Source organism: Lissotriton vulgaris, chromosome 5, assembly GCF_964263255.1.
Source record: "Lissotriton vulgaris chromosome 5, aLisVul1.2, whole genome shotgun sequence".
In the NCBI taxonomy this organism is placed as follows: Eukaryota; Metazoa; Chordata; class Amphibia; order Caudata; family Salamandridae; genus Lissotriton; species Lissotriton vulgaris.
In genome coordinates, this window is record NC_141693.1 from 1,010,933,869 (window position 1) to 1,010,952,778 (window position 18,910).

An 18,910-nucleotide genomic window follows, 5' to 3' on the forward strand; every position below is an offset into this window, starting at 1 on the left:
TTCTACTGTAATCACTAGTTCTTTTTCTCATTGTTCTGAAATGAATGTTGACTTGGCCAGACGTCTGTGTCAGAACTGTATGTGTAAATAGGATTTCCAGGGTTTGGCTGGTATTTGGTCTCAGCAGATTTTCAAATCTGCATTTTTGCAAATTTGTAGTTTCCCCTCTTCTAGTCTGCAGGTGCAAATGTAAAATCTCATTTGAAGTTATCTGAAACTCTCCCCCTCTTGATTGCCTTAGTCTTCCTTGATCTGATGTAATAACTTGATTGTGCCTTTGTGGAACCGAAACCCCACAGGTGAAGGGGATGGGTAGGAAGTCAAGTTCATCCTAGTACCAGTTTTGTCCTAAATCTTCAAAGGGGCTCCAAATACAGGAGAAAGATAAAAAGCGGATCCTATGGGCCTAGGCTGCAACACCAACTCCTACACCACAAGGAGCAAGAGTATATGAATGTGACCATTCCACCAGATAGCATGAGTGAGCTGCCTGGTAGTATCTAAGCAAATATGGAGTTTGTCACCCACCCTCCTTAAGTTATATGTTCCCTATTTCCATCTTATTATGCCTCATCCCTGCCCAATACGATTCAGGCAAATGCTCTGTAGCTGAATATTGACTTTCAAGATTGCAAGCTTAAGTCTGCGAAAACAAGTACTGTATCATGGGTAGCACGGTCATTCACACTGAGGCTATCTGCCCAATCCACAAGATCTGATTTAACTGCACAGCTGAGCACTGCATGTTTCTCACTATGGTCCCTTGTATCGTATAAGCAACAACTATGCACAAATATTCTATCCCTCTCTCAACCCAACTAAATGGAGTACCGGACTAATGGGTAAACATTGTGTTAGTCATTGCACTAACAGTCCATCCTTCCGATTTAGGCAAGTTAAAATTAACTTGAGAATGGCATCATAAGCAAATGCTGCTGCTTTAAAAATATCCAAGCAAAGTTTCAGCCCCATTACGTTTGGGATATCCCTTATCTGCTGTAGTAGTGATTCAAGTGTCAGTGCATAACACCTGTAATTTTTGACAACCTTGAACAGTAGTTGTGTGGCTGAATCCAAAGTAGATTTGCCCAATTTATTGAGAGATATGGATTCAAGAGATTGAAGGTTACACAGTGAAATGAGTCCTAGCAGTAGAAGTACTTCATTTGGCATCTTAACTAGTTTGCAACTGCTGCTATAACCTTGGTGAAAACCCATAGAGCACAGGTTCATGCAGAAGAGATGCGCTGTGTCCTGAAAGTCAATTGTTCTCTTAGCCACAAACTAGAGGCAATTTCCTTGAGTTTGCCAGATGGTGATGCAGTTAAAAAAACATTCTTCAAACCTATATCACCTACATAGCTCCCTTAACTAGATAGACAATTGGATCTTTATCTGGATGGCCATTTTTATAGGATTCTTGTAAAATAAGAGGCTGAGGAGGAGGCTGGCCAGAATAGTACAAAATCACCAGACCTCTTTTTTACTGCAATGGATCAGAAGAAAAACTCCTGGTAAATTTCAACAAAAAGATCAAGCAGCTTGATTAACACATAAAGGATATTCTTGATGCAAAGAGTCAAATTGAGAAGCTGGACGGGGACATGCGAAGAAGGTGGGAAGAACAGATGGGATCAGAAGGCTATGTCCTTGCCTGTCCGCTGATGGAGGAAGATTAGTACAGACCACTTAGATCCAAGTCTGAAAGCCTCTTGCACTCCACAGATCTACCAAATCACAGTTGTACTTCATTTACTCTCCAGATACAGCAGAGTTGAAAATCACTCCACTGGATCTGCCTGACTCTTTTATGTACTGGCAGACTTACTCTGGCTGACCCAGTGACTGGGAGAGCAGTAAAACCATAGAATGATCTGGATTTGTCAAGTTTATCCAGGCCTTGAGAAGCTCGGATGGCTTGTAAGAGAGGCGTGGGACAAACAAATGAGAGCTAATCCATCACTGTTATACAGCGAGTGAATGCCTCACCTGCTGTGGGCGAAAAAGGATGCTTCCAATAAGTGGCAAGACAACTACCAATCTTTAAGACTTTTAAGTCAGATAAGAGTAATACTGATAGCGCTCCCCCGATCAAAAGAAGTTTGCTTAGCATTTGCTATTTATCAGTCATAGTTCCTCTACAAGTGTGCTGGGGCACAGTGGGAATGTCTCAATTTCCTTCAAAATGTGGAGCTTACAGCAAGGCAAGTCAGGCTCTGCACTGCCTGAAGCAAATGGAAAGGAATTCCAATTGAACCTCTTGTCAATGGCTTTCATATACCTTTTCTTCTCGTGCGCAGAAATGGAGAATGGGTACAACTGCACAAGTGATGGGTGGAGGCCCAAATAACCCAGCAGCAGAGATTCTGATTGTGTAGTCGCATTTTTGGTAGTCGCATTGGAGGAGCTCAGTGTATGGAACAATTTCAATGCCAGGCAGAATACATCACTCTAGAAAGGTTAAATCCATTCTAACTAGAGGTGCCCAGGAGAACTAGGGCCATTGCACCATTGTAATTGTGGTAGGCTCTGCCATCTTAGGACCAATCAAGATCAAGGTGAATTCTTAAGAACATGGACCATAATCACATATCCATCTTGGACAGGTCATCTTGCTAAATCTTGGTTTCAGAGTAAACAGAGAGACAATGAAGGAAGGCAAGGGTCAGAGGGAGTGGAGGAAACAGGCTCCTACTCCTCTTTGCTTTGGATGAGAGGGGTATCAGAAGGTCCAATAAGAAGACAGCGTTGCAACATAACATGAGCTGTAAGCTCAGTGCAAACCCCTCAAATATAGGAGACCTTTTAAAGTTGTACAACAGTTCATCTTCACAAGCCACGTACAATAAGACTTGTGATGAAGTCTCTGGAGGAGTCTTACACTCGCATATTGATAAAAATGAAAGCCTAGGGTCTCTATTTCATAAGTAGTGATTCCTTGTGTTGCAGCATCAGATACAGCTGCTTCTAGCAAAGTATTGGGACTGGGGGATTCTGGTTAGTTCTGATCTGAACCACCCAATCCAAGCACTCCCAGTAGGAGAGTCTGATTGACTTCTCCAGGGCTCACGACGCAGATAAATAGTTCCGCCACGGAGTAGCCTTCTAAGGCAAACAGAGTGACAGTCCCAGATTTGTTATGGCCCTTCTGCAAACCTCTAGATCACAAGAACGACATGGAGGTCTACTGACATGAAGCACAGTGGGTTTTCAAACAGAGTATATGTGTAAAGCAACTGACCAAGGAAATACTCTGTAATAGGCCTAGTCAATCTCCCTCACAGGGCAAAGTCTTGCCTCGCTCATTGCTTTTGCGGGGTGCAACCTGGACAGGAGTGTGTTAGACAAATCTTGTCAAGTTTCAACCACAAAGGAATCAGCATATTTTTCATGAGACGCCTGAGGCTAATCATTTGAATTCTGTGTGGATCACTTTAAACTCCATATCTATGCAGTGTACAATCAGAAATTAAACTGCTTGTTATGAAGATATGTTTACATGGTTCGTATAAAGTTATGCATCTACTTATTAAAGTGCTGCAGTTCTTCTGTAAAGAACTGAATGATAATCTCTACAATACCACTTTTTGCCACATAAAATCTTGGATTTAAATGCCAGGCTTTCTCCTCTCTTTCACGTCCATCTCAATGTAGACAGTAAGCTCCTGCTGCAAGAACCGATCCATTGCAGCAGAGGTAGAATTTATAATTGCTTTTATTTGAAAGGCTTTGCCTTTCTCTTCCCATACCTATTATAAATTATAAATAAATAATTAGGATACAGCAAGAAAGGGAGGCATATTTTTTCTTGAGAACAAATACCATGAGGTCACTAGTGAAAACAGCTAGAGTAGATTTAGAGATACTATTTAATTTTATTACAAGATCAGAGATTTATATAATTTAATATCCTTAACAAGCAGACACTAACAACAGCAAAGTGCAAAAGAATCGACAATTTATATGCACGCATGTGTTCTACATTGTACAAAGACAGCTACAAAGCAACAGAGCGCTGTCACAAAGTGATATATGATGATAGTCCTGTAGGGGGAGGAGAGGCTAATGGGTGAGGCGATGGATGGGATCCAGCAGAGAGGAATGCAGAAAGAGGGGAATGAATTCTAGTAGAGTAGGGAAAAGAGGGTGTGAGGGTGACCTTAGGGACAGAGGAGAGGTGGGGGAACAAGTATTATTGCCACATTGGGAGTTTGAGGAGTAACAGAAAAGGTGAAGAAGGTGGCATTGGTGAATGTAGGGTGAGAGGAGACTACCAGGCAATAGAACTAAGAGGGGATGGAATATATTATGGAAGGGCCCAGAAGCAAAGTAGCTATACTACAACATGGTATTTATTTCTTGCAAAGAAGAGTCTTCAGTTCTCTCCAGGAGTGGAGAAGATATGAGGCTTATGGGACCCTGAATGGGATGGAGTTCCACATCTAGAGGGGCACAGCTTTCTATTTCGTCTTGAGTTCTAGTCTGCCGATTCTGCAATTATGTGTCTTGCATGTTTTACTTGAGGTCATGACATTGGCCAGCATGTATTGCGGGGTCTTGCAGTTCACTGCCTTGTGGATGATGCAGAAGGTCTTGAATGTGAGGCGGGGAGCCAGTAGGGGCTACTGGAGGGCACACTGATTACTGCTGTGATCCCACTGTATTTCATAAGACATTTAAGGAGTGGGTCTGCTCACCGTACGACTCTGTTAAGCGATGTTCGGCAGGTCTCAATGATACCAGTTGGCAGATAGTTTACTCCATTATACTGACATAGTACCAGCTTCAGGACAGCTTTTCTAAAGTTCACTTCTTGTGGGAAGGGTATCACTTTCCAGAGCAGGATCAGCAGTATTACTTGGTTTTCGTCATATATGTGATCAAAAGAGCCATAATTTCGAGTTGTTGTCTATGTAAAAGCCCAATAATGTGGCACTGTCAAGTCATGGAGCAAAGCAGTTTAGATTCATCTTTGAGAGAACTTCTTCTACCTGTTATTTGCAGCTGCTGGTGAGTAGTACATATGCTCGCCTTGGGGGGGTTCAACTTGCGGTAGGTTTTGGACAACCGTCCACAATCCTGGTATTCAGACAGCCATCCTGGTACTTTGACAGCCTCTTATGAGACTGATGTTGTGTCAAACAAGTGATTCTGGTAAATAATTATCTATGCTAGCCAGCTGGACTCTTAGAGGCTTCATATAAGGCTTAAGATAACTGATGAGCAGATGGATCCTCTGCTAATGCCGCATGTTAAGGGGTTGTACCTGGACATGTAAGACAGTTGAGTTAGGATTCTCAGATAAGCTGCAAATGACTGCAGAACAATTACAATGAAGCCCATTTAAAGTTTGAGGATGCAGTGGATGGCACAGTTGTCGACAATTTTTCAGAGCTGAGGAGAAGTCAAGCAAGACAAAAAGACACTGTTCATTATTGTCAGAAACATAGAGAGTGGCATTTATCACTTGATGATGAGTACTATGCGATGCTGCAATCTAAATATTGTTTGGTTGTCTTTCAGGAGGGTGCTGCTCTGGATCTTCTTGGAGAGCTTGTTTGTGACTGCGTTCTCAATGATATTTCAAAGGCATGGTTGAAGAGTTAGTGAGGTAGCTACAAGTTAGTCTTCTTCAGAAGAGAGGGTCTGTCTGGCCATGGCATTCAGGAGGTTTATCTTGGGCAAGTGTTGCTTCCATGTTGTTCAGAAGAGGTGACAGGGCTTCAGCCAACATCTCCTTCAATACTGATAATGGTATGTTATCATGTGCATAGGATGTGATCTTGAAGAAATCGGAGGAGTTGAGCCAGGTCAACATCAGCAAGGGCTTTGTAGGGAGTACCTTAAATGTGATGCAGGATGAGAAAGTTGTGTTTGTTTCAGGTGTGATTGTAATGTGAAAGGGTTGGTAGTTTTGACATGCTTACCTACGAACTCTGAAAATGAAGCTACTAAACATATGACATTAACATCCAATTACCAGTAACATTATAATCAAGTCTCTAATTTAGCTTTTCCGGTTTGCTTTGATGCTGCTGAGAAAAAAACAGCCTTTTTCTACAGTTAATGTATTTATTTGAATTTGTAGGATTTAAACTACAATATTCCAACGTGTGTGTCCAAACAAGCAGGAAAAAGAGACTGAGCCTTAGGAGATCCTGATTACTGACAGGAGGCAGAGTACTAAAGTTTAGACCTAAATCATATGAAAGAGGTACCTTCCAAGAGGAAGAGATCCTCTCAACAATCATGCAAGTAAAGCTAATGGTGTGGCCGCACAGATACCCACTCATTACCTAAAAATCTATTTAAGGTGCATCAGAAATATATTTGAATATTAGCAGCTTTCCCAAACTTTAAATCCTCAGGCCAGGCATGTGCCAAATAGGCATTTGTGGAACACACACTAAACTACATGTTACAGTAACATGTGACAATTCTAATGAGATGCATAAAATCAAACTCTAAATGAACAAGACTAATGGTTAAAATTTAAAAAGTGATCTGCCCTTCGGAAAGGTAGTTTATCAATTACATTTTACCAATAAAAAGCTTACTAATCAGTGTGGACACTGGTCTCTGATTCTTAGTACAGGAGAGAATAACTAACATCAGAGTCTTGAAGCAACAGAAATAAAGGCAGGTCTACAATGTCATAAGCGCCTAGTGAGTAGAAAGAGTTTCGGATCTGTGGCAAATTCTACCATATCTGGAGTAAAAGGATGAACACCAACGTGAAAGCAATAGAGATCAATGGAGTGAAAAAACTATTGGCACTAAGCATTGACGGTTTGGGTATTTGCCCTATCAGCTTGATTTTAAAACATCAAAAAAACGAGCTTTATTAAATTGTAAGATCGAAATGATGTTTATCAATGCTCTAAACATCAATGGAAAAGTCTTTCTTGAGTAATAGGTTTTTTATGTTTTTTTAAGGAGCAACTTGGTCACAATATAATAGTGAGTAGGTTACCTTCCCTTTCTAAAGCATTCTTTAATGTGAATTAGAAAGCTAAGGATTAAAGGGGAAGAACCTGTAACAGAGAAAGGGGACATGCATTGACGTTTACTCAAGGCAATGTGTTTTTTCTACGGTCCAATGAGAAAATTAAGTAATACAGGGAACAGTTTCTCAATTCAGAGAACAGAAATTTCACACTGCTGATAAAACAGTTCAAACTCATACCATTTAATACAGTTGTATTATTAAGAAATACATTTTCTAATAATACTTACCACACCAAACCACCTTGTAACATGATCCACAATCCAATAGATGGGCTCAAAGAGGGAGTCAATGATGACGTCACTGTTGGTGAATGAATTGTACACCAGGGAGTGGTAGGAGAGCCGCCCATACTTCCATAACTCCCGTATATGCTTCAGTAACCGAAGCCTCCGTCGGCGCCCAAGCCGCAGGCACCTCAAGAAGAGGCGCATAATGCTGGCAAAGAAGCGCTGACGGCTTCGCATTCCAACCATTCATAACCTGTGAATAGAGGAGCATCAAGGGTTAAGAACAGTGTGCAAAAAGATTTCCTCTCAAATTGCTCTTCATATTGATAAATCAGGTTTTGTTCAGGAGTGTACCCAGTTCTAAAGCAGGCTTTTCACTACAAGATAGTTCTCTCATCTAAAACTATCTGTTCCGGAAACAAAAGGGGGTATTAGATTACAGAACAATAAATAATTTTACAGACTACAAGGGATGATGGGCACAAAATAAATGTGGTCAGTTTTGCAGTAAAAATACACGCATACAAACATTTTTGCATGTCATATCGATACAGAAAAAATTGGACTGTGGTTGCTATATTTGTTTTTGTAACTCTAACTTTACATGGCAGAAAGTAAAGGACTCCTGGGTACAATTAAAGGTCACACTTATCTCAGAGTTTGCAAACATTTGGATATCTGAAATGCATGCTGCATGCCGTTCTCCCGCCTCGCCCACCACCTTCCAGAGCCCCTCCCTCTTCACAAGACCAATTTAATGAAAGCCACAGGTCACACGCCAAAGGCAAGCCCGTCTGAGCCCATTTGCACCTGGATCGCGCCCAGTGACAGGACCTCAGTCAACCCATTGCCATGACCAGGCGTCCTCCTAGCCCGGAACACCGGACGACCTAGCGAACACTGCTGCCACGTTGCACCGCCCTCTACGGTAGGACGGTTCTGCACCAAATGCACCTTGTCTTACATCAGCATTACCACCGTCACACCGCAAAGCACCACCCTGACCTCTCGCAACACCACACTAGAAGCGACCCATTGACTTTACTGCCTACTCCTCAACAAGCGCTCTATTTGCAAGCACCCCAGCAAGTTATGGGACCTCACTGCCACCCTTGCACAAGACATAATCTTTCTCCCTGAGATCTGGCTCAACCCTGCAATTGCCCCCGACATCGCCACAGCAAATTACGACAGATATATATTCACTCACCAGGACAGGGAGGAGAAATAGCCATCATCAACAAAGAGACAATACAGTGTGCCACCACCTCTGACAATACCACCACCCCCATGGCACACATCAACTTCAAGCTCCACACAGACAACATAACAGAGCCTCCCTCGCATATCAACCCTGGGACAACACTCCAGCCCCAACGGCAACAAAACAACCCACCTCCTCAACAGTATGAGCAGCATCGGACTGACCCCTATCGTCCACAACCCCACACACACACGCAGGACACATGCTGGACCATATTTTCAATTCCAACACCCACGTCAAACACAGCAATGTCACAGAACTCACATGGAACGATCACTCCATCGTCCACTTCAGCGTCTTCAGACCCTGCATCGCTACCCTCCATCTGGCCAGCACCCCTCAACAGAGCAGATGGACACCTTCAACACCTCAAACCCATCTCCCACCGCCAACCTGGAACAGGAAATTAGGAACTTCAATGCCTGGATAACCAACTGCGCTGGCAGCATCACTCCCATCATGAGCAACAATCAGAGAAGATCCTCCATAATGGACAGCTGGTACTCCCAAGAACTCAAAACAGTGAAACATGACAGCAAACAGCTGGAGAGGAGATGGCGCACCAACAAGGACACCTCCGACAAGGCAGACTTCAAGCCTCCCTCAACTTCTACCACTGCCTGCTGAGGGCAACAAAGATGACTGTCCTAGCCGCACACATTGAAACCAGTGCCAACAGGGGCAAGGAAGTTTTCAGCATCGCTAAGCAATTCTCCAACCTGGGTGCCAGCAAAAACAACATCACACCCTCACAAGAGCTGTGTGACAGGATCACTGAGTTCTTCCATGACAAGATCGCAACCATATACAGAAACTTAAAATTTCATCCCAAGGACTTCCTCAACAGATCCACCCACACCACAACAGACACGAACCACAGACTGACCACTTGGAATCACCTCTCCACCCAGGACACTATCTCCATCATGTAATACATCCACTCTGGAGTTCCCACAGACCCATGCCTGCACCACATCTTCAACCTCGGTAACCAAAAGATTGGCCAGGAACTCAGCACCCTGCTCAACATCTCAATCACCAAAGCAACGTTCTCTGATGCCTGGAAACACGTCAAAGTCAGACCCCCTCCTCTAAAAACCCTCTGCTTACTCCAGCAAACTAAAAAATTGCAGCTCATTCTCCTTGCTCCCAGCCAAGACACTGGGAAAGACTAGCAACAAGCAACTCACAACACACCTTAAACAGAACCAGCTACTCAACACCTCCCAATCCAGCTCCCACAGCAATCACAGCACCCAGACCTCCCTGATCGCAGCCACCAATGACATTCAAACTCTCCTCAACTGTGGAAAAACAGGAGCTCTAATCCTCCTCGATCTCTTGGCAGCCTTCAACACCGTATTCCACCATACGCCGATTGAAAGACTCCACCACATCAGCATTAAAGGGGAGACACTCAGATCATTTACCTCCTTCCTCACCAGAAGAACACAGAGGTTCCGCCTACCACCTTTCACCTCCGAACCCAAGGTTATCATCTGTGGTGCCCCCCCAGGGCTCATTTCTCAGCACTGCGCTCTTTAACGCATACCTGACCCCACTGGCAACATTGTCAGATCTCAAAGCCTCAATATAATATCCTACGCAGATGACACCCATCCCATCCTCTCACTCACCAAAGTTCCTACCACTACCAGGACCAACTTCCACAGATGTATGACAAGAATTGCCAAATAGATGAAGAACAACTGCCTGAAGCTGAACACGCACAAGACAGAAGTACTGATCTTTGGCAACAACAGCAACCCATGGAACAACTCCTAGTGGCCATCAGACCTGGGACCTGCACCCACACCTGCCGCCCACGCCAGAAACTTTTGAATCATCATTGATGAGAAGCTCACCATGAATTCACAAATCAACGCCTTCTCCTCTGCTTGCTTCCTTACTCGGCACATGCTATTTAAGGTCTTCAAATGGCTTCCCTTGCAAACAATATGTGCCATGACACAGGCGCTCATCACCAGCTGCTGACCCATGCACACAAGACTCTACACAACCAAGGACCCGGCTACATTAAACAATGCCTGAACTTCCTCCAACCATCAAGAAGATTAAGCTCTGCCTCCCTTTCACTTTCCCACACTCACCGCATCTATCGGAGCACAAGTGGAGGACGCTCCTTCTCCTACATCACAGCCAAGACCTGGAACAGCCTCCCCATGCAGCTCTGGACTATCACCTCCCTTCCAGAATTCCAAAGGGCCCTTATAACCTGGCTGTTCGAATGAGCCTTCCGGGACCTGCAAGCTCCGGGACACCCTATCAGGTGATTAACAGCACTTTATAAATCCGGACTGATTGATTGATTGATGCTTCACAAACATTATTATATCCATATAGATGAGAAGAATATAGACAGAAACAAGCAATGGTATTTTATGTGACAATTTGTTAATGCTTTACCATCAATGTACCCTTGCCCAGGAAATGTTTCTATCTAGTGACAAAGCTCTGACAGCAGTGGAAATTTTTTAAGTCAAGTAATGTGATCAACGTACTCATCCTGAGATGAGAAAACCCAACTCGATGAATCTACCTCTGTAAGAGATTGCAGTCTTACATTAGAGTAGGTTAAATGTGATCAACATTTCAACCTCATTACTGGTAGGGTTAGAGATTTTCATCCAGAGAGTGATAAGGGGAGGTGTCCCTGGAATGTAAACTGTATAGATAGACTCGCACCAACAAAAAACAGGAGAACAGACATCAATAACTAACACCAATAAAGAAAAGAGCTCTAAAAGGCATCTGGAGTCGGTATTAACAAATTGTTTAAAGTATCAATTTTCTGTGTTTATTACTTACTAACTAAGAAGGAACTCTTGCCCAGGCTGCACAAAATATTAGGCCCGGAGTAATTTTGTCAAGATGAAGTTTCCCACTTGAACAGTGTCTGAACAAAAAATCAACTACTGAATATGACAGTCATGTTTGCTAGAAAGCCAAGCCACGACTCTTTGAGCTGATGATATTTCGAGCAAGTGTTATGCATTTTTGGATTTTGACAATGCATCATTAAAATTATTTAAGCGTTGCAGATACATCTGTGCACAATGAAAAATAAGTTTGCATATGACCCTAGGGTTCAAACTGTAATAAAGTAAGAGACAGAGCTGTACCTCCTTTTCCCTACCATTTTTCACTGCTATGGCACTGTGGGGACTGGTAGTTGGTGGTGAAATTAATGTGAGGAAGGACCAGTTCCTTTTTCATGGGGTTTAGCTGTTTTTTTCTTGCTTTTTATGCAATATACCTGCACCACTTGAGGAATATCCCAAAAAGGTCGGAAGACCTCTCATACTTCCCACTAAACTGTTGGAGGACTTAATTAATGCTATCTGTGGCATATATATTTTCACTGAAAGAAAAAAAAAGGTTCAATTAATGTTATAGTTAGGTATGGTAATAAGATCTTAGCTTATGTATAAAAAAAACTAGAAATCCACTGAATAAAACTAAGTTAAAGTGGCGTTCTAGTTAAGTGCTGAAATAAAGTAAAAAGATTACGCTTAAATATAAAAAAAACAATCGAAATTCACCAGTCATCATAATTTACTGAGCTAACCAAAAACTTGGGCCCTGCCGTGCACTGCTTATGACCTCACAAATTACATCACTCATGACATGTTAATTACATTGCTTATGACATCACTGATGACATCAGCGATAGCACTGTAGTCATATACAGCATAGGGTTACTGAGTGTACACATTCCGGTCTATAGTGTGGAAACAACAAAAGTCTTGGAGGCAAGTGTGGTTGTACTTGTTGAAAGTTTTAGTGTGCGCCATTTACAAATCCCTAAAGTTTAGGTTGTAAGTATTAACCCGTTTTAAACAAGGTAAATGGTGAGGATGTGGGTTGCAGAGGTATGTTTCAAAGTAAGCTATGGCTGAAAGCCTATTGTAAAAACGTTGTGAGTAAAGTTAGAGCTTCTATTGGCAACAAATTATTAATCAGTTGCTATCTGGGCACGTGCTCATGTTAAAGAGTTGGACTACAGAGCTATAAACAAATTATATGTAGTGAAGACGTTTAGAAAGTGTGGATATTTATTTACAGAACTTCACTTAATGTTTTAAGGCATTGCAGATTATTGATTAGAGTAGAATATAGGGGTGTCCTAGTTAGAGGGGCCTTACATCACACAGGTCTATTAAGCATGTGTTGTATCTGGCTTCCGTACTATGCATGCTTCTCTGCCTTGCTGCTCAGCCAGAGTGTGTGGGTGCTGTAGAATGTTAGTATGAGTGATGAGGTCATAGAGTGTTGGGATGCCTGGTTGAGTGGCAGTTGAGAGTATGGGCTGAGCAGCAATGAGGCTGCTCCTGGTGGGGTTTCTTTCTGTACCTTGTACATCCTTCTTACCATCTTGCTTAATAAACCACTTGAAGATACCACTTGGACCGGACTTTATTTCAATTACAACACTGGCAACGAGGATGGGATGTACCTTACACACCTCTTGCTATTTGAGAGTGCTTTTCCTGTTTCTTTTTCTTCTCATTTCCTGTTTCTGCTTGCCATCTCCATGCTGGTCTGGCAAACTGGTGTGCCCTGGTGGTTAATTGGAATGTCAATTCCTTATTTTCTGTCGGTTGCGGTACCATTGTTGCGCAATTGTTATCCTTCATTACCTTGTTCGTATCTCCTGCTTTTTTTTCTTCCTCTGCCCTTCCACACACGATTTACATTTGAATCTAAATTTGTATTGTTTCTATTAAAGGGGGAAGAAGGCTGTGGGTTATTCCTATTATTTCCTTGTCAATGTATGCATTGTCTTAATCTTCTATAATTCAGTGTTGCAGAATGTTCTTATTTAGTTACTTAAGTCTTTTGACATTCTGACTGCTTGCTTCTTCCATTGTAATGTCGTTATTTTCCTTATTCCTTGCATCTTCAATTTTGTATTGTTATTAAAGGGGTAAGATGTGTTGTATCTGGATTCAGTGCTATGCATGCCTCTCTGCCTTGCCAGTGTGTATGTGCTGTAGAATGTTAGTATGAGTGATGAGGTCATAGGGTGTTGGGATGCCTGGTTGAGTGTCAGTTCAGAGTATGGGCTGAGCAGCAATGAGGCTGCTCCTGGTGGGGTTTCTTTCTGTACCTTGTACATCCTTCTTACCATCTTACATCTTGCTTAACAAACCACTTGAAGATACCACTTGGACCGGACTTTCTTTCAATTACAACAACATGGCTCTAAGGTTGTATGCCATTGTGTCCATCTGAGGAATGTGGGAGTGCATTTTACTTAACTACAGAGGGTTGTCCAAAGGGTCTGGCAAAAGTTGTCTTTTAAGTGGCAAATATATACTTGCAAACCTCTGGAAGTAAATTTGCAGTCTTTAACAGAGGAGGGTAATTGATAATTAAGGTGAATAGAAAATTGTCTTCAAGTGTTGAATCACTTCAAATCCAAAAAACCTTTAGGACAGTGTCCAAAATGATTGAATGAGGTCATCAGTGTGCATCAATGCCTAGCCAGAGACCATGCCCTATGCCCACCTCTGCTGCACACAGCCTTCAGCCACCCCACCCCTGAGGGCAACCAAAATCCCAGCTGCGCATGTGCTTTGGCTGTACATAACGTAGGGCTGTGGCAGGGCGTGGCCTACAGCCAGACCCTGCACCCAATCTCCTGTGGAAACCCATCCCACTCAGACACCACACATTTCATTTTGAATTTTTTTCAGGTACAGCGGTACTCCTGCAGGTCCGTTGTTCAAGCTTTAGAACATGATAAAGCAGTACCATGCAAACTTCCTGTGCAAGCTTGCGCTGTACTGTGGTATAAGTGTGGATAAAGATTGAGCGGTGGCTCCCGCGGGGTACCATGGTACTTCACCTGTTGGCTGGGTTTGGCCCCATATGAGTACCACAGGGCCCGCAGCACAAAGACGTTTTAATTTTGATGTTGGGGCCTGGTTTGTGGTTCCTCTGCGCTACACTCCCGCATACTCACCAACCAGAGCTTGAATTTCAGGGTGTCCTTCCCCTCCCGCTTACTCCCTATTATAAAACCTTTTTCTGCACATGGAGATGGCTCAAAGTATTGGGCCTTAGGCATGGTAACTGGCTGCTACTACAGGTGTGAAAAAATTAGCCACACATGTCTCTGAAAAGGGTGCGGAAGACCTTCTTCTAATAACTCTTATACCTCTGTCTGGCCCTGTGCTTCCGCTACCTTCGACTTTCAGCTCCATGAAGCCTTTTTTTGTTGCAGTGTAATTTTTAAATGTGGAAACACTAACCTGGTGCCAATGATTCCACAGGAGCAGAAGCACTTTTCCCTGCACCCCTAATAAATACTCGTAATTACCTTATAAGTGAAATTATTCTCCCGTGGGAAGGGGATTGGGAGAGAAAGACGAGAGACTGCTTTGAAGTTCCAGGTAGTGCACTTAGATGCATCTCACTATCTGACTGTGTGAGTTTTCACTGACTGTAATGTTATTCAAATAGACAATACCTCAAGAGAATATCGACATGCATAAATAAGTAGTTCACATATGAAAGCCTATTTCTCAAATTATATGCTTATAATATATACATTAGTCGAAATTATATGCATATAATATATACAATAGTTGTGAAAGATGAATTATGTAACTACTAGTAATACCCATAGAACCTTCAAAAACTAGACGAGAAATAGTCTATTATTTCTTTTCCTTAGTAGAGTTCTTCTTTTTTTCTATTTAGTTTTAAATTGATGAGGGAGACGCGTAGCAATGAGTTAAACACCCTATAATTTGCCTTCCTTGCAGGTACTGCTTAAACACTAGTTCAGGAAATTATAATCTAACTTGGCTGTCAGGAAAATTCAGCACAATAGCAGCACCTTACTTGGTTGTCTGAAAATTCAGGACGGGTGCGGAAGTAGACAACTCACTTAATGTATTTTTTCTTCTGAAGAAATCTTCAAAGAGACAAAGGATCCAATAGCTCATTAAGGCGGACAAATGGAATAAAAAGAATGACAGGAAAAAACCCTCGGGTATGCACAACAGCCATTTTAGTAGGAAGACTGTGAGAGGAGTAGCTTCGGGCAAAAAATGATCTGTGAAGAAATCAGGCGCAAAGTCGAGACACTGCTCTTCAGGCATCAAGTTCAGTTGAAGTGTGCTGTTAGCCATGCGCGATGATACCTAGAAGTCTATTGAGGGCTTGCATGTGGAGTAGAGCGCTGACCAGATTGAGATTCACAAGGACCATGTTGAATTACAGCGAGGCATCGGGTACTCATAATCTTAAAGCGTAGAAGAAAAAGGGAGAAAAATTACTGAAATCTCCAACGGGGATTCCTTTTAATCTTGAGCCATTTTCTGTTGCTTTTCACCTTTTAGCCAGAAATCAAATTTACTTTCCCGACATTAAGCCATGTCATCAAAATCAAATCATATATCCATAGCCAAGGTCAGTCCAATAAATATAAAGAGACTAAACAAGTCTGAAGAAAGAGGTAGAACTTCCTCTGTATTAAGTCACAACCCTCCACTACTATTAGAAATGATCTACACTAAAGAAAACCTCAGAAGCTGCAAGGGTTGAGGCTGTTGCGCGTACTGCCTCCTGCAGAAGACTGATGAAATGCAAAATAGCAAGGAAAATATATGAGAAGTCACTCAAATCATGGACACATCCTAGATCCCTACTTCACATCCTTCAACAATATCACGATTAACACACCAGGATCCCTCGCATGGACAGACCACATTCATAGTCAGTTTCACAATCAATATTTATCAACACAGAAGAGATCACACATCGGGCCCAGCATGCAGACATTGGAACAATATAAGAGGAAGACTGCCTACCAACCCTACCAGAACAACCCAGAACCCATGGGACTGCTGGCACACAACATAGAAAACTTCAACAAGTGGATGACAAACTGCACCAACACAGTGGCCCCCAACAAAAGAAGCAACACAGCAAAACCTGAAACACAAGCCAGCTGGTACAAGGAAGACCTCAGAAGGACCAAGCGTAGCTAGAACGGAAATGGAGAACCAGCAAAGGGGAAATTGAAAAAGATGCTTTAAAAGCCACCCAGGGAAAGTACCATCAGCTTATCTGAGAAACTAAGAGGAAGGCCTAAATCAAACGAATAAACACTAGCTCCAACAACAGCAAAGAAACCTTTGCAATCATCAAGGACTTCACCACAACCTATCAACCTCTCACACTGCTTTTGCAGCAAGATCACAACCATATGCAGCTACTTTGCTGGGTTATCGAACACACTGACTCTCTGCAGAAGACTCCCAGTGATGAGCAAAGACAACACAATCACAACACAGGCCACCATCAGCACAGAGGAAACCACAATCATCATCATGAAGACAATACACTCCGGGACCTGGTGGTCCTCTACCCCAAAAAAGTGATCTTTATCAGCAAAGCCCTCACCCCCATCCTCAACACATCCATCAGTACAAACACCTTTCAAGAATGATGGAAATACACAGCTGTCAATTCCCTCCTAAAGAAACCCTCGGCTTACCTGACCAAACTCACCAACTACTGACCGATATACCTCCTTCCCTACCCAGCTACGGTCTTACAAAAAGCCATCAACAAGCACTCCTCCGACCACCTGTCAGACACTAGCTCCTTGATACCACACAATCAGGAGGTAGACCCAACTGCAGTAAGAAAACCTTCCTCATAGCAGCAACAGATGACATCCAGATCTTCGACAGATGGAAAACCACAGCCCTCATCCTCCAGACTTATCAGCAGCCTTCAACACTGTCTACCATCTCGTTCTAGTCTGATGACTCCACGAAGCAGACATCCAGGGATATGCTCTTGAATGGATGTGCTCCTTTCTCACCAGAAGACCCCAACATGTCCCCCTACTCCTCTGAAGTATGATAACTAATCTACAGAGACCAGCAGGGCATGTCATCAACCCAACACACTTCAACTTCTACAGGACTACACTTGCTGATGTCGTACGGTCTCACAACATACAAGTTCCCACATACGCCGACACACAAGTGATACTGTCCCTCTCGGTCAAAACATCCAACACCAGGAAGAAGTTCACCACATGCATGATTAAAGTGGCCACCTAAATGAAATCCAACTGCCTCAAACTGAACTTGGACAAGATATAAGTGGTGGTCTTCGGGAAAGAAGCCTTGATATGGGTCTCCACCTTGTGATCCAGAGACCTTGGAGCCAACACCACGCCTTGCTCACAATCAAGAAATCTCAGAATCATATAGACAACAAACTGGAAATGGCCACCCACGTCAATTAAGTGGCCTTGTCCTGCTTGAACACCCTACGAATGCTGAATAAAATCTTCACTGCGATACCAGACAACACGAGGAAAACATTCATCCAAGTCCTAATCACCAGAAGACTAGACTATGGGAACACCCTGTATGCAGGGATAACCAACCAGCTCACAAGACAACTGTAGGCTGTCCAAAATGCAGCAGTCAAGACTAGTCACAACCTCCAACATCACACCACTGTAGGGAACTCCAGTGGCGCCAGATACAGAAGCGTATACTGTTCAAAAACCTCACCCACAACTTTAAAGCACTCTACAACACCGGCCCTGCCTACCTGAATAGCTGTATTAAATGTCCAACAACCTTCTGGGCACTTTTGGTTTGCCATTACCTTACTAGCACACACCCACAGACACATGAGCAGAAGGCCACGCCATCTCACACCTGTCTCCTAAACATGACACAACCTCCTAAAATGCATCAATGTCTTCTATTCTCTTAACTTTCACAAGACGCTTAAGACCTGCTGATGTGGAATTTTGGTTAAAAAATATTTTGCTTTCAGCATTTAAAAAAAAATATTGGTGAAGATCTGGCAGTGTTCCCACCAAAGTTTTAGAAAAGCCATGGCAAAAACAAAAACCAAGCTTCAGAAAGCCAAAAGGCTTCCGGCCTACACCAGACCTACTAGCTTTGTCAGTGCTTGTTTGCATTCAGGACAAGGACTGTACATAAAGGTACACCCTGCAACATGGTCTGGCTGAAGCTACCTACTTCTACTTCCCAAGTCTGTTCAGTGCACCAGCGGTCCTGACCACACACTTTATGTATATTCACAACCCCTACTTTAAAGCACCTCTATAGGTCGACTGTTCAAGTTCCCCAGACACAGGAATATTTTGCAGACTGCATTAAGATGGTGTATTTGGGCAGGTTCCTTAACATTACATTCAGTAGGCCTCTGTTATTTAATTCATCCACAAGGATGCCCTCAGTTGTGGGTGCTCTTCTCCGGATGTTATGGTTCATGCATGATGCACAAGTCCTTAATTTTTGCTTTGGCCCTTTTTGTGTTGGACCTTTGGTTTCCTCTGCTTTTGGTTCAGATCTATAACTGGACATTGGATCCGTA

The 18,910-nt window shown here is 42.9% G+C and overlaps 1 protein-coding gene across 2 annotated transcripts in view; it reads right to left on the reverse strand.

The window, feature by feature from the left end:
• ZDHHC16 (zDHHC palmitoyltransferase 16) overlaps nucleotides 1–18,910 on the reverse strand; it is a 231,428-nt gene that overhangs the window by 96,829 nt on the left and 115,689 nt on the right. For both annotated transcript variants that reach the window (XM_086922628.1, XM_086922626.1), the window contains exon 2: nucleotides 7,237–7,489. In XM_086922628.1, coding sequence (XP_086778754.1) covers nucleotides 7,237–7,482 — 246 coding nt within the window. In that variant the 5' untranslated portion in view covers nucleotides 7,483–7,489. The remainder of the gene's footprint in view (nucleotides 1–7,236; nucleotides 7,490–18,910) is intronic.